This window comes from Hevea brasiliensis, chromosome 5 (assembly GCF_030052815.1).
Source record: "Hevea brasiliensis isolate MT/VB/25A 57/8 chromosome 5, ASM3005281v1, whole genome shotgun sequence".
In the NCBI taxonomy this organism is placed as follows: Eukaryota; Viridiplantae; Streptophyta; class Magnoliopsida; order Malpighiales; family Euphorbiaceae; genus Hevea; species Hevea brasiliensis.
Window position 1 is genome coordinate 24,749,091 of NC_079497.1, and position 15,691 is coordinate 24,764,781.

Sequence of the window (15,691 nt, forward strand, 5' to 3'; positions counted from 1 at the left end):
TTCAAAGAAATCCCACTTTAATGATCTTTCAATTGTCATCATCTTTAAATTTCATGGGATTTTCCTGCGCACATCATTTTCATTCTTATAAATTTTCCTATTTCAAATAAAATTTTCTCTCCAAATTTTCTGTCACCATAGCCATTGGCTTCATGGGTAACCATCACTCCACAACTGGCTATTCTCGCCTCCATCCTCCTCCAGATTCTCTGCGAAAACCTTTGTTAACCCATGATAACAAGGTAAAGTAATGAATTCTCTCTTCAGATTGGATATAATTATAAGCAAAATTGTTTTTCAGAAAGTTTTATTAAACCAATCTCAAATGTTGAGATTTATTATCTAAAATTAAAACGTTTGGCTATAATCGAGAAATAACCTAAACGTTTAGACTTTTAAGTCCAATTGGCCATATATATACTAGCCTCTAACGAGGACTAGGAATAGAGCTTGTAATCTTAACCTGAATTCTTGTTTCTCTCCTTGGTATAGGAACAAAAGCTAGATACTGCCTTTGAAAAGGAAGTTGCTGATTTGAATCTGAGGATTGCAGAACTGGAAACTGTGAGTTGACGACAAATCTTAACTTGTGCTGTTGACAAATCTTAAATTGAGCTACAATTTTTGTTTAAGTGAATGAAAATTTTGACTTTATTTATTTTTTATTATAGTTATTGAGGAAACAAGAAAGGGCCAATGAGGCAATCAAGCTGAAGAACACTGATTTGGAGAAGAAAATATTGAAGTTGACAACCACCATTGATGAGATGAAAAGGTCTACTGCAGAATTTTGGAAGAGAAATCCTAATTTGATCCCTGATCTTTTTGACATGGATCCTCTTTCCATGGAGACTGGTTCAGAACTGGACATAAAAAATCCAATTAGTGATCTTTCTTCCATGGTACCAATTCAAGATTTTTCTGAGATTAATAATCCTGTCAATGATCTAGTTGGATGCCTAATTGTTCTGATTTTTCTGGTAGCTATGCTCATTGGTGTTCTACTATGAATTATGAACTTTATTTATTTATTTAATCTTTAACTACTTTATCCAATGTACTTTCTATTATCAACTTGCTTGATCAAAATTTAGTTTAGTTGTTATAGGAACACTCTATGTTTATGGACTCAAAGAATTTAATACGATGGAAGTTTCTCTAATTACTTTCTTTAATATTATTTTTCTTTTTTTTTTTTAAATTTTATAAAAAAAAGTCAAAAGTTTGGCTAAATTCACATTTTTATCCATAACTTCAATTTCAATTTGCGTGTGAAATAGTTAAACTTTTAAGATTTGTCACAATTTTATTAAAGAATGAAATTGAATTTGAAAAGTTAATGGTAAATCACAATATAACTCCAAAAATTTTATTTGATTAACAAATAAAAGTTTTGAATATAATCATAATTTAACATAAAAGTTTGACATTTTTAACCAAGTGATTAAATTTTATATTTGAGAAGAAAATATAATTTATATTTATTTTTAATTGAAATTTTATAAAAAAATATTTTTATTAATTGAAATTAACGTAATTATCTTTTAAATAAGTCAAACAAATTTATGTATAAAAATAAATTTATATTTTTTTTATAAATTTTTTGCATCACAATTTAAAGTAATTTTGAAAATAATATATAATTAAAATGAATGTGTTCTATGCAAATTGTAGTGTCCATTAAATAAAATATATATTTTTTATATAATTTATTTTAATTAACATGTGTATTTTATTTAATAAATATTATAATTAATAATAAATTGAATTTAATTTTAATTTTTTTACTGATTTTTTACTAAATTTTGAAAAAACTAATTAATGAGTTCGAATTTTAATTGAAGAGAAATTAAAAAAAAAAAAATACCTTAATGTAATAATATGCATATTTCTGCAATTTTAGTATTCTCTTCACAAGGAAAAAGGAAGAAAGCGAAAAAATCAATGAAAAAAAAATTATGTTTAAACTTGATTTATCATGAATTATAGCATCTATTAAATAAAACACATAAATTAATAAAAGTAAACTATATATAAAATACACATTTTATTTAATAAATGCTACAGTTCATGTGAGATTCATTCTTTTCAATTATACATTTTTCAAAATTACTTTGTAAAAAAGTATGAACTTATTTTACATTTTACATTTAGATATGTAGATTTATTTGGTTTGATTTAAAATATAATTACGTTAATTTTAATTAATAAAAATATTTTTTATTATAAAATTTCAATTAAAAAATATAAAATATATTTTTTTAAATATAAAATTTAATCAACAGACTAAAAATATCAAATATTTACGTTAAATAATGATTATATTCAAAATTTTTATTTGTTAATCGAATAAAATTTTAGATATTATATTGTAATTTATCATTAGCTTGTCAAATTCAATTTCACCATTTTGAATATAATTGTGGTAAATTTTATAGATTTAGTTATTTCATACACAAATTGAAGTTATAAATATAAATATGTATTTAAAAAAATATATAAATATGAATTTAGCCAAATGTTTGATATTTTTATACAATTAGCTTTTTATTTAATTATTCTTTTGAATTAATTATTTAAAGTTATTATTTCTTAATAAAAATATACCATAGGTATTATAATTAGAATATTTATAAAATTATACTTTCCTTTAAGTTGGTAGAAAAAAATAAAATATTAATCAATAATAAAATGAGAGCACTTGAGGATCAAATTGCCTTCAATATTTTTTAATGCTACTCTAATAAATAAATAGTACTCAAATCTTAAGTATACATTGGCATTATTAGATTAATAATTCATACTCAACATGATTGGTCCAGTTAATAAAAATGTGAATTTTCATTTTTATTAATTAAAGTCTAATTTTAGTAGAAAGCATTTTAAAATCATTTATTTTGAACTCATTGGATTAACAAGCAGAGGTGTGCCTTTAAAATCAAAAGGAGAAAATATTTAATTTTAATATACGAAAATTAACTCGAACATAAGTATAAAAAAAATAATAATTCGTAGTAAAGTGTTCTTATGCAATATAAAAAGTATATATTAAAAATAAATCCTGAGTGTTTTTCTCATATAAAAGATTTAAATGTATAAAGAAAAATAGTAAGTATATACATCATAAGACCAGCTCTTGAGTGGCTCGTTTGATATGATTAGGAATGTCAACTAAAATATTTTAAAATTTCAAATATAGTTTAAACATTTAATCTTTTATTCCCTATTTTATTTATTAGTATAAAAGTGGATGAAACGACTAATTAAATAGTTCATTAAATAATAAATTGTTACAAATATATTTATAGCGAATGTTAACTAGCATTTTTAACTCTTTGTTTTCTCTCTAAAAGTTCATTGTATTTCATTAAATAATTTATTAGTTATGAACCATATATCTTCTAATGTATGCCTATAAATAGAGACAATGAATGTGATATTTGATACACTTGAAAGTCAATAGAGCCAATTGGACAGCTGATGATTTACGACAACTTAACTAAAAGGAAATATTGTTATCCAAATCAAAAAATTATTAAAAGTACTTTGAGATAATTTCGTTATTGATCTTTTATCATAGTAATTGTCTCCTTGTTTCTAATCTACGCATTTTTTATAATAGTATGTCAAATTTGTCAAAATTGAACTTGTGGCCTTTGATATTACGAGCAAGAATTATTTGTCATGAATATTAGATTCATTTATATAATATTTATTTAATTATCATTTCTATGAAAACTGAGTATCTTATAGTAAAATATCCACTTGAACTCTGAAAGAGTTTGCAAGAAAGATATTGCCATTAGAAGTGGCATAATATTATTGACAAAAAATATCAATACCAGAAGTAGGATAATATTACTGAAAAATCATTAAACCCATCCATCTAATTATGCTTCATTTCCTAAAGTGAATGCGACAACATTTAATAAAATTCATAGACGTGGTAGTGATCGTGAGCATGGATATAGTCGAAATTGACATACTTTCCACAATCATAGTTCTCATAATAATAACTATTCTATCAATAAGACCACGTCTCACCACCAAAATTGGCAAAATAGTGAAGAAATAAAAATTAAAGATACAAGTGAATAGAATGGAAAAATATGGAGAATAAATGTTATTATTGTGGTATGAAAGGTTATTGGTCATGCACCCGTCGTACGCCAAAGCATTTTATTAAGCCTTACCAAGTATCTTTGAAAGGGAGGGGAAAAACTATTGAAACAAACCTTGTCTATAATAATTTTGATCATGACTAAATTAATACAATACATTTAGATGTTGTTGATTTTCTTCCTAAAGGAGGAATTGACCATACAGTTAATGATGGATTTGTCCCTAGAGGTGTTATTGATCATATGGTAAATGATGGAAGTATATGAGATTAAATAATTCTTAATGTCTGTTATTTTATTTCACATGCTTTTTTATGGTTTTAGAATTTTTTATGTCATGTTTTCTTGAATTTATTTCCTAACAATATATTTCTTATGCTGTTTATTTTGTTTAATGAAGAAAATACGATTTTTCATATAACTAGATCCCAAATCAATAATAAGGATATATGTCTTATGGAAAGTGCAACCACACACACCATATTTAACAATAAGAAATATTTTTTTTATTTAATTATGAGACAAGCATGTGTTAATACAATATCTAATAATAAAAAATTAATTAAGGGCTCCAAAAGAGCTGATATATCATTGCGCATAGGAATAAAATTTACTATAAATGATGTATTACTACTATTATTTATGGGAAGAAATGTTTGTTGAAAAAATTACTCTCTTTATCCTCTGGATTGTACTACACAAAAATTGTTGTGATTGAAATACATACCATAGTAAACCCAAAATTTACTGATGTAAACCCCATGTTTACTAATCTAAATGACTCTATTGTTTGGTATGACTAGTTGGGCCATCCCGAATCAATTATGATGTGAAAAATCATCAAGAATTCATATGATCATTGATTAAAAACTAGAAGGTTCTTCAATTCAATGAATTCTCATGTGCTGCTTGTTCTCAAGGAAAATTATTTATTAGGCCATCACCAACTAAAATTGGATTTGATTCTCCTGTATTTTTAGAACGTATTTAGGGTGATATATATGGCCTTATACATCTACCATGTGGACCATTCAAATATTTTATGATTTTAATTGATGTATGAATTAAATGATCACATGTGTACTATTATCATTTCGCAATTTGTCATTTACAAAATTGCTTGCACAAATAATTCACTTGCGAGCATCTTTTCCTGATTATCCAATTAAGATAATTTTTCTTGATAATACTAGTGAATTTACATTTCAAACTTTTAATGATTATTGCATGTCGATGGGAATAACTGTTGAACATCTTATAGCTCATGTTCACACATAAAATGGTTTGGCAGAATCATGTATTAAATGACTATAATTGATAGCAATGCCATTACTTATAAGAACAAAACTCTTTATTTTTGTTTGGGGACATGTTATTCTGCATGCAGCAGCATTTATATGCATCACGCCAACATCTTATCATAAGTTCTCCCATTTACCATCAATTTTGGAATAGGAACTAAATATTTCCCATCTAAGAATTTTTGGATGTGTGGTATATTATTCCAATTGTTCCACCACAATGCACTAAGATGGATCCTTAAAGGAGGTTGAGAATACATGTCGGGTATGAGTCTCCATCTATAATTAATTGTCTTAAGCCTTTGATAGGAGATTTATTTATGACTAGATTTGCTGATTGTCACTTTGATGAATCAATTTTCCCGACAATAAGGGGAGAAAATAAGCAACTGGATGAGCAAAATAATTAGCAAGAATTGTTATTATCACATCTTGATCCTCATACCAAGCAATGTGAACTAGAAGTTCAAGAGATAATTCATTTTCAAAATATTACCAATCAATTGTCAAACGCATTCACTGACCCAAAGAGAGCAACTAAATCTCATACACCAGTTGTTTGTAAATGCTCATATCAAAATTTAAGTCCAAGAAGGATAAACTGCACAAACTGCCCATGCTAATGAGTTTACAGTATGCTTGAAGTGTGGTAAACCTATCAGTTCCAAGGATAAAATCCTCGAAAATGAAAAGGAGCAGAATTTCAAGATGGTTAAACTCTATAAGAGCAAGCTCTAGCACAGCAAACTCCGGCAGAGAAAACTCTAAAAGAGGACCTAAACATGACTAATAAATTTTCAAAAGAAATTTAGGTACCTGAAAGTAATGAAAATGAAAAGATCTCGATAAATTACATCATGTCAGGACAAAGACAGAACCGATATGAAATAAACATCGATGATATTTTTGCATGTAATGTAGCAATCAATATCATGAAAGATGATGAGGATCATGAACCTAAGTATGTATAAGAATGCAAACAAAAATTATTGGCCAAAATGGAATGGCACAATCAATGCCAAATTAAATTCACTTAAGAAACGTAAAGTTTTTGGACTTATAGTTCGAACATCAAAAGAAGTCTAGTTAATGAGATATAAATGGTATTTGTGTGAAAATAAGATGAGAAAAAATGAAACTGTGAGATATAAAGCATGACTTATTGCATAAGGTTTCTCACAAAGACCTAGCATTGATTATGAGAATAAATATTCTCCTGTGGTGGATGCAATTACGTTTTGATATTTGCTTAAGTCTAACAATTCATGCAAACCTTGAAATGCATTTAATGGATATAGTGAGTGCCTATTTACATGGCTTGCTTGACAAAGATGTCTATATGAAAATACTTAAAGGATTCAAGTGACCTTAAGCACAAAAATCAATTTCTAGAGACCTTTATTCAATTAATTTATATAAAGCTCTATATAGATGAAAGCAATCTAGATGCATGTGGTTTAATTGCCTTAGTGAGTATTTGTTGAAAGAAGGCTATAAAAATGATCCTTTATGTCCATATGTGTTAATAAAAAGATTGGGATCTGAATTTACAATATAGTTTATATTGATAATTTAAACATTATTGAAACTCCTAAAGAGCTTTGCAAAACTGTAGAATTTTTGAAAAAAAACTTGAGATGAAATACCTTTGGAAGACAAAGTTTTGTCTCAACTTGCAAATCGATTTCAAAAATGGCATCTTTATCTATTAGTCAACTTACATAACCAAGGTATTAAAATGATTCTATATGGATAAAGTGTAACGGCCAGGCTCCAACCACTAGAGGAATTGTTCGCTTTGGCCGTAAGCCTCACGGTTCTGTCCCATAGGTAGAATGGAAAACTTCCCAGGAGGTCACCCATCCTAGGATTTCTGTCAAGCGAGCATGCTTGACCCCAAATTTCTTCCAACTCTCTAAGCCGTTCCATCAAAAGGCGCTTCTAGTGATTAGTTTCTCCAATTTTAATGTATGATTTGGTTTATTCCTGCCCCCCATTTGGACAAGGGCACCAGCGAGCCTTGCCCTCCCAGAGGACCACTCTAGCCGAGACCTTCCCTTTCCGCACGAGATGTTACAGGCCCACCAGCTTCTGCCTGGTTTGTCCTCGAATCACACATCTACTAGAGGGGGTTCAGCTTTGATACCATCTATAATGGCCAGGCTCTAGTCACTAGAGGAATTGTCCACTTTAGCTATAAGCCTGATGATTTTGTACCATAGGTGGAATGGAGAACTTCCTAAGAGGTCACCCATCCTAGGATTTCTCTCAAGCGAGCACGCTTAACTCTGGAGTTCTTCCAACTATTTAAGCCATTCCACCAAAAGGAGCCTCTAATGATTAGTTTCCCTAATTTCAATGTATGATTTGATTCATTCATGCTCCCCATTTGGACAAGGACACTAGCGAGCCTTGCCCTCTCAGAGGACCACTTTAGTCGAAACCTTCCCTTTCCACACGGGATGTTACATAAAGCCCATCTATTGAGTTCACTAATGGTTGTAAGGTTACTTGATAAGAAAAAGTACCCTTTCTGACCTCAAGGAAATGATGAGGAACTTATTGATCCTGAAGTACCATATCTTAGTGCAATAGGTGCACTAATGTATCCTACTAGTCATACTCGACCTTATTTATCTTTTTTTATAAATTTATTAGCAAGATATAGCTTTACTCCAACCTGAAGACATTATTGGAATGGAGTTATGCAGATAATTTGATATCTTCGAGGTACAATGGATATGGATTTATATTAGACTAACATGTCATAACCAGATTTGGTTGGTTATGCAGATGCAAGTTATTTATCTGATCCACATAATAGTAGATCTTAGACTGGTTATATATCTACATGTGGAGGTATAGCTATTTCATGTTATTCAACAAAACAAACTATAGCTACTATTTCTTCTAACTATGAAAACATTTTAGCAATTCATGAAATAAGTAAAAAATGAGTATGGTTGAGATCAGTAATTCAATGTATTCAGAGTACATATGATCTAAGAAGTTTAAACCATTTTGTACAAAGATAATACTACATATATAAATTAGTTGAAGAAATGATACATTAAAAGAGACAGGGCAAACATATTTCTCCAAAATTTTTCTTCATTCATGATCTTCAGAAGAATGGTTAATGTTCAACAAATTTACTCAAGAGATAATTTTGCTAATTTGCTTGCCAAAACACTTCCAACTACAAGTTTCAAAAAATTGGTGAACAAGATTGGAATTCAAAGACTTAAAAATCTTAAGTGATTTCTTCATGAGGGAGAGTTATTATGCACTGTAATTTTTTTCCCTTTACTATGGTTTTTTCCACTTGGTTTTACCAATAAAAGTTTTTTAATGAGGCAGTATTTATCGCTTATTTTAAAAAAGAATAATGTACTATTTTTCCTTCACTAGGATTTTTTTCCAACTGGATTTTTTCCTAGTAAGGTTTTAACAAGGCATATTCTTTAATGCATAGATATTCAAGGGGGAGTGTTATAAATATATTTATGGTGGATGTCCATTATGTAATGACCCAAATCGGGGGCTGTTACCGGTGCTAGGGATCGGGTTAGCTTAAGGCTATCAGAACCTATAGGAAGCCTAAAAGAAAACTGCTAAACATAAACATATTCTTGTATCTTATAATCCAACCATACTCTCAACTATTACACTTTAGTTTTCTCATTCATAATTACCATGAAATTGGCTCCAAATTTAAACCCATACATACATAATATCACTAAAGTGTAATTAGTTTAACATACATACTTAAAAAGAGTTAGCTTAGATTACAAATATCCATAAATACATCACTCATACTTAAGATAAAACATTAATCAAGTCCTGAGTACCAGTACAGTAACTATCCATTTGCAATTTACATGTCCATCTAAATATATAATATACTTACAAACACTCTACAGCTATTCCTGCTGCTCAAGCTCCAAAGGACTCTTCTATTCCTGCATTCTTACACCTGGGGTTAGGGGAAAGGGGTGAGCTTACACAAGCTTAGTGATTAAACTAACCAATATACTTTAAATTTATCATTCCTTTCATACATGTGCACCGCAACATTCAAATGGGTTTTCACATCATAAACATTTCACATAGGATGGACTTGTCATCATTGACTCCCCTAATCCAATATGCCTAGCTCATACAGAGGCTCTTTAGGACTTTCATTTAAAACATGACACGCATCATGCACCCGGGGCATCGTAAAGATCTCCTCTTAGATTTTATAGATCTATAACATACATAACTTAACATAGTCATAACTATGGGGATAGTCAGTGGGCATCCATAATCCATCATGTACTAATAACAATTATGCAAAAATGTAACATATTCATGCTCTAAATACATACACCCTAGTAAACAATGAACTGATGAATGTGGATGATCATGAATCATATGTAAAGAATTTGCATTTTATTAGGGTTAGAGTTACTCACCTCTTATATCCTATCAACCACCTAACACGAACAATAACTAGCCTCGGATCCTTAGCTTCCTGAATCTCTTAAGTCTAATCCTACAAACATCGAAACCTAATGAGTTATTTGAAGCTCTAAGACTCTATACTCATATCAAACATTTTAATCTAGGCCTTTAGGAACCATAAAATCATGTTTTGGGAACCTTGGAATTAGAGGAGAAATAAAGCTAGCAAAACCAATTCTAGCTACCAAAGTCTTTGACTTTGACTATCAAACCTTTGGACATCGAGTGCCCATTTCGAGCAGTAGCCACTGTGGTTGCCCAAGGCTTGGACTTCGGCTATCGAACCTAGAATTTCTCTAGATTTTCCTAAGAAACTACATGCTTCAGCTACCTTAAACTTGAGAATTTCTAGAATTTTGATTCAAAAACCAGCAAAAATTCTCTACCCAAAACCTCCAAAACATACCATAAGGCTCTAAAACACAATTCAAACATATATACACCTTCCTAAGGCCTAAAACAACTTGAATCCATGCTCCAAGATCACATGTAACAATTAAAAGCTAGGATTCAAAGTTCCAATAAACTTCTATTATCACAAAAATAAGAAATCCTTAGGTTCAACTAAGGCAACTAACCATTCTAGATCCATAAACACTTAGATTTGATAGAAAGCAAGAACAACACTTCATTTAACATTGAAATACCAAAATACATCAAAGAACATCATACTTTCATCCAAAATCTCAACATGCAACTCTTTTCCCCAAAATCAAAAACTTAAAACCATGCCAAAAAATCACATGCAATTTAAAACCCAACAATCTAATACATTTAAGCATACTTGAATTCTTCTAAAAAGACCAAAAGAAAACATAAATTACCTTTTCCCCTTGAAATGGAGAAGGAAGTAAATTAACAATTCTAGCTTCAGTCTACTTTCACCAAACTACCTCAAAGAAGAAATCAAGTTTCACAACATGTAATTGCCAAGAAAATCTCCTAGGAATGTCCTTGCATGTCTAAAAAGTTGAAAGAGAAAGAGGAGTGAGAGTTTAAGTTACTTTTTGATAGAAAAAATCTGTTGGCTATTTATACCCTCACTATCGAGGGACTTTCGGCTGTTGAAAATCGTAGTTTTGGCTACTGGAGTCCATTCTGCTCAAATAAAAATTGAACAATAAAAAGTACTTTGGCTGCTAAAAGTTCATCTTTTGGTTGCCAAAGCTCCTTCTGCTCAAAAGAAAAATTAAAAACTTTTGGGGATAAATCCTTTAAAACATTTTTTTTAAATACATTTTGAAAACATCATACATATAAATACATGCACTTCTTACCAGCACTCCCTTATCTATTAAATCTTTGAATTCGTCAGAATATTCCATCAACAACAGAAATTCTGACGTTAGGAAATGGTGGGTGTTACATTCTCCCCCCTTAAAAACATTCATCCTCAAATGTTAAAACAAACACTTAACAACATAAATACTTAAAGCATAACATAAATAAACATGGCAAAACATACGTAGAATAAGTGAGGATATTGGTGTAAAATGGAGTCGCGGGTCTCCCACATGCATTCTTTTATGTTATAGCAATTCCAAAGGACTTTGACCTTAGGTATCTCCTTATTCCTGAGCTTCCTTATTTGCATATCCACAATCTAGATAGGTTGCTCAACATAAGAAAGATTCTCTAAAACTCCCATGTCGGGTTCACTTATAACCTTGTTCAGATCTACCACATACTTCCATAACATAGAAACATGAAACACTGGATAGATCCTCTCAATTTCCGGTGGCAAGGGTAGCTTATAAGATACATTTTCAACCTTTGTAGCACCTCATATGGTCCGATATATCTTGAAGCTAGTTTTCCTCTCCTCCCAAATCAGGTTCACTTATAACCTTGTTAGGATCTACCACATACTTCCATAAGGCTACCACTTATAACCTTTGTTGCTCAATATAAGAAAGATTCTCTAAAACTCCCATGTCGGGTTCACTTATAACCTTGTTCGGATCTACCACATACTTCCATAACATAAAAACATGAAATACTGGATAGACCCTCTCAATTTCTAGTGGCAAGGCTATCTTATAAGATATATTTCCAACCTTTGTAGCTCCTCATATGGTCCAATATATCTTGGAGCTAGTTTGCCTCTCCTCTCAAATCGGATGACACCCTTCAATGGAGACACCTTAAGAAAGACCATATCCCCTTCTTAGAAAACCACTTTTCTTCTATGGAGATATGCATAGCTTTTCTGTCTACTCGCAGCTATCTTCAACTTTGCCCTAATTAAATGCATGGCCTGATTGGTGATTTCCACCAACTCCATTCCTGTTAAAGCCCTTTCACCCAATTCTTCTCAACACACAGGAGACCTATATTTCCTTCCATACAAAGCTTTATACAGTGCTATTCTGATGCTAGAGTGATAGCTATTATTTTATGCAAACTTAACCAGAGGAAGGTACTTTTTCATAATGCTCCAATATCAAGTACACACAGTCTTAACATATCCTCTAGAGTCTATATGGTTCTTTCTGACTGTCCATCTGTCTAAAGATGGAAAGTTGTGCTGAAGTCCAACTCGGTGCCTATCTCATTTTGAAGACAACACCAAAACCTTAATGTGAGCTGTGGTCCTTTATCAGATACTATTATTACTGGAGCTCCATGTAACCTTACTATCTCTACCATGTGCACCTGAGCTAACTTATCCATAGAATAGTTTGCTCTTACAAGAATGAAGTAAGTAGTATTGGTCAACCTGTCCACTATAACCCATATTAAGTCATGTATGTTAGAGGCTACTAGTAACCCCATAATAAAGTCCATTGCCACATTTCCCCATTTCTATTCTGGAATGGGTAGTGGGTTAAGCAGTCTTGCTAGCTTCCAATGTTCTAGCTTCACTCTCTGATAGACTTCATAAGCAGATAAACTATGTAATCTCTTTCTTCATGGAAGACCACCAATACATTTTCTTTAGATCTTGATACATTTGGTGGTTCCAAAATGAATGTTGTACTTAGCATTATGAGCTTCTCTTATAATGCCTGTAACACCCTAGGCAAATCCCACATCGGCAAAACACGGGAGAGATGCTGGGTTCATAAGATGGAGGTTCCTAACCCCTATTGACGCGTTTTAAAATAGTGAGGGCTTCAGCCCAGAGCGAACAATATCACTAGTGGGTCGGGCCGTTACAATTTGGTATCAGAGCTGGACTCCCTCTAGTACGGTGTGTGGTGCGAGGACGCACCAGGCGGAAGCTGGTGGGCTTGTCACGACCCAGGGATGGGGTTGGGACGTGCTTGTTCAACCAGCTACGCACTGGGGTGGAAACTTCGTGTCCCACATCGGAAACGGGAAGGAAAGATTTGGGCCATATATGTGGGAGCCTTCCTCACCTGGTCAGTGCGTTTTTGGGAATAAAACCTCCCAAGGGACAAATCCGTGAGGCCCATGGGCCAAAGCGGACAATACTAACTGGAGAAGGATCGGGCTGTTACAATGCCTCCCTTGAACCCAATATCATTTGGTACACATAACCTACTACCATATCTTAACACTCTTTTCCAATCAAAATGGAACTTAGGATTCTCACCTTTCTGCATTACTTTAGCTATCTTTACCAACTCAAAGTTTTCATACTACCTCTCTGCCACTTATCTTAAGTACACCGGTGTCACTTTTATATGAGCTATTCAAGTACCCTTAACTGATAACTCCAGTTATAACCCTTCTCCAATCAGCTGGTGTAACTCCTTCAAGATAGACTGTCTTTTTATGGATATATAAGTCAAACTACTAAATGATTTCGGCTAAGGGCATCTGCAATAATATTTAACTTTCTCGAATGTTACTGGATGGTACAATCATATTCACTACGTAGCTCTACCCATCTTCTTTGTCTAAGATTTAGCTCTTTTTGGTTGAAGATGTATTGGAGACTCTTGTGGTATGTGAAAACTTCACATTTGGCCCCATATAGATAGTGTCTCCACATCTTTAAGGCAAAAACTATAGCCACCATCTCTAAGTCATGAGTGGGATAATTAGCTTCATGCTTCTTCAACTATCTCGAAGCATAAGCTATTACCTTACCATTCTACATAAGAACACATTCCAAACCCACTCAAGAGGCATTGTAGTAAACGATGAAATTTTCATTGCCTAAAGGCAAAGCAGCACTGGTGCTGAAACTTGACATTCTTTAAGCTTCTAGAAACTCTCCTCACATTAATCACTCCATTCAAACTTCTCGTTCTTTTGAGTTAACCTAGTCATTGGAGTAGCTATGTGACACCCCTTACCCATCTACAGTGTAGCCGAGCGAGATATGTCATACTTGGTGCCGGAGCATCTTAACTTGTCTCATTTTATTCTTAATTTTTCACATTTTATTTATTTTTTTATTTAAATTTAAATCCAATTATTTTAATGGAGAAACTGACGGAGTTTTCCCTAATTTATTAATATTCTAATGATTTTCCACCTGATTGAAAAACAAATGTAGTAATATTCTCATTCTCATATTCTCATTCTCATCATTAATTTAATGTCAGTCATATAAACACAAATGAAATTTAAAATTCAATTATGACATCATGATGATGCCATTAAAAATCTCTTAGCCAATCATAACTAAACAAGACTAAGAATAAAAGGGAAAAGGAGACAAATCAAAATAAAATTTTACTTCTTCTACCTTCTTCCTTTAGTTGGCTGAAACTCCCTCTCTCTTCCCTCCATTGATGCTTCCTTCATCAGGCTTACCAAATCTTGATTTCCTCACCATAAAACCCATTAATTCCTTCATAAAAAAGCTTGTCACTTAACCTAGCTAAGGTATTTGATTGCCAAGAAATTTGGAGAAAGTGAGGATTTTGACATCTTAGGATTGTGCTTTAAGAGGTTACTGCCATCTTTTTCTCTTTCTCTCTTTATGTTCATGTTAGGACATTAAATTAAGCTAGGAATTATGGAAATTGAAGAAAAATATGCATGTTAGGGTAACCCTTGATTTTCAGCAGCCATGGTAGGGGGAAGAATTAGGGTGTTTAATTAAATTTAAACTTGAATTCTAGTTAGGTTATGAGCACATATATGAAGTAAGAAGTGAATTTGCATGTGTTATGTGAAATTGAGAAGTTGTGATTAGGGTTTTGAACCCAAAAATTGGGGTTTTGTGGAGTTGATGATAGATTTATGTTCTAATGGTCAATTAGTGACCATTTAATAAAGTGTGACCATAGAATGAAGTTTATTGTGGCATTGGATTGAGAATTGGTTTGCTACACTTTTGTGCTAGAAATTTTAGACTTGAGTATAGTGTGTTTGGGCAGCAATAACTTAACTTGTGTAGCTTCAATTGGTGCAAGAAAAATTAGAGGTGAAACTAGTCACCTAATCCCACATTTTTTATGAAGAGACCCTACCCAAAAAACTAACTTAAGTTGACCTAAAAATTGCCTAAATCTGGGTAACCAAATTCTAGACCTGGAAAATAACCAAATGAACAGTATTTGTTCAATTAGCCTTAACTTTGTGTAGAGAGGTCCAAATTACCTGATTCTTGAACCCCTGGAAAGCTTAGATAATGTAGAACAACTTTCATGAGGAATAGAAACCCAAATTCTGACTATAACCAATTCAAATTGTTAGCCAAATTTAGGACACTAAAACTGTCAGAACCAAATTCTGCTCAGAAAATCTGGATAATGACCAATCCGGCCAGTTATGGTAAAAATGCCATAACTGAGCTACAAAACTCCAAATGGAGTGGTTCAAAAAGGGAATTAAAGAAGA

General features: G+C 31.8%; 1 protein-coding gene across 1 annotated transcript; it reads left to right on the plus strand.

Moving 5' to 3' along the window:
• Positions 1 to 82: 82 nt before the first annotated feature.
• LOC131180220 (uncharacterized) lies at positions 83 to 1,147 on the plus strand. Its single transcript, XM_058147853.1, has 3 exons — positions 83 to 242; positions 502 to 564; positions 672 to 1,147. Exons 1-3 carry the CDS (start codon positions 153 to 155, stop codon positions 1,008 to 1,010), a joined length of 492 nt encoding a protein of 163 aa, XP_058003836.1. The 5' UTR covers positions 83 to 152; the 3' UTR covers positions 1,011 to 1,147.
• The last annotated feature ends 14,544 nt before the right edge of the window (positions 1,148 to 15,691 follow it).

Bases quoted from the DNA above. Each gene is read 5' to 3' on its own strand.
- LOC131180220 (XM_058147853.1), top strand. From the start codon at position 153: ATGGGTAACCATCACTCCACAACTGGCTATTCTCGCCTCCATCCTCCT. The intron at 243-501 runs GTAAAGTAATGA...TAGGAACAAAAG, and splicing joins TGTTAACCCATGATAACAAG to CTAGATACTGCCTTTGAAAA. The intron at 565-671 runs GTGAGTTGACGA...TTTTTATTATAG, and splicing joins GGATTGCAGAACTGGAAACT to TTATTGAGGAAACAAGAAAG.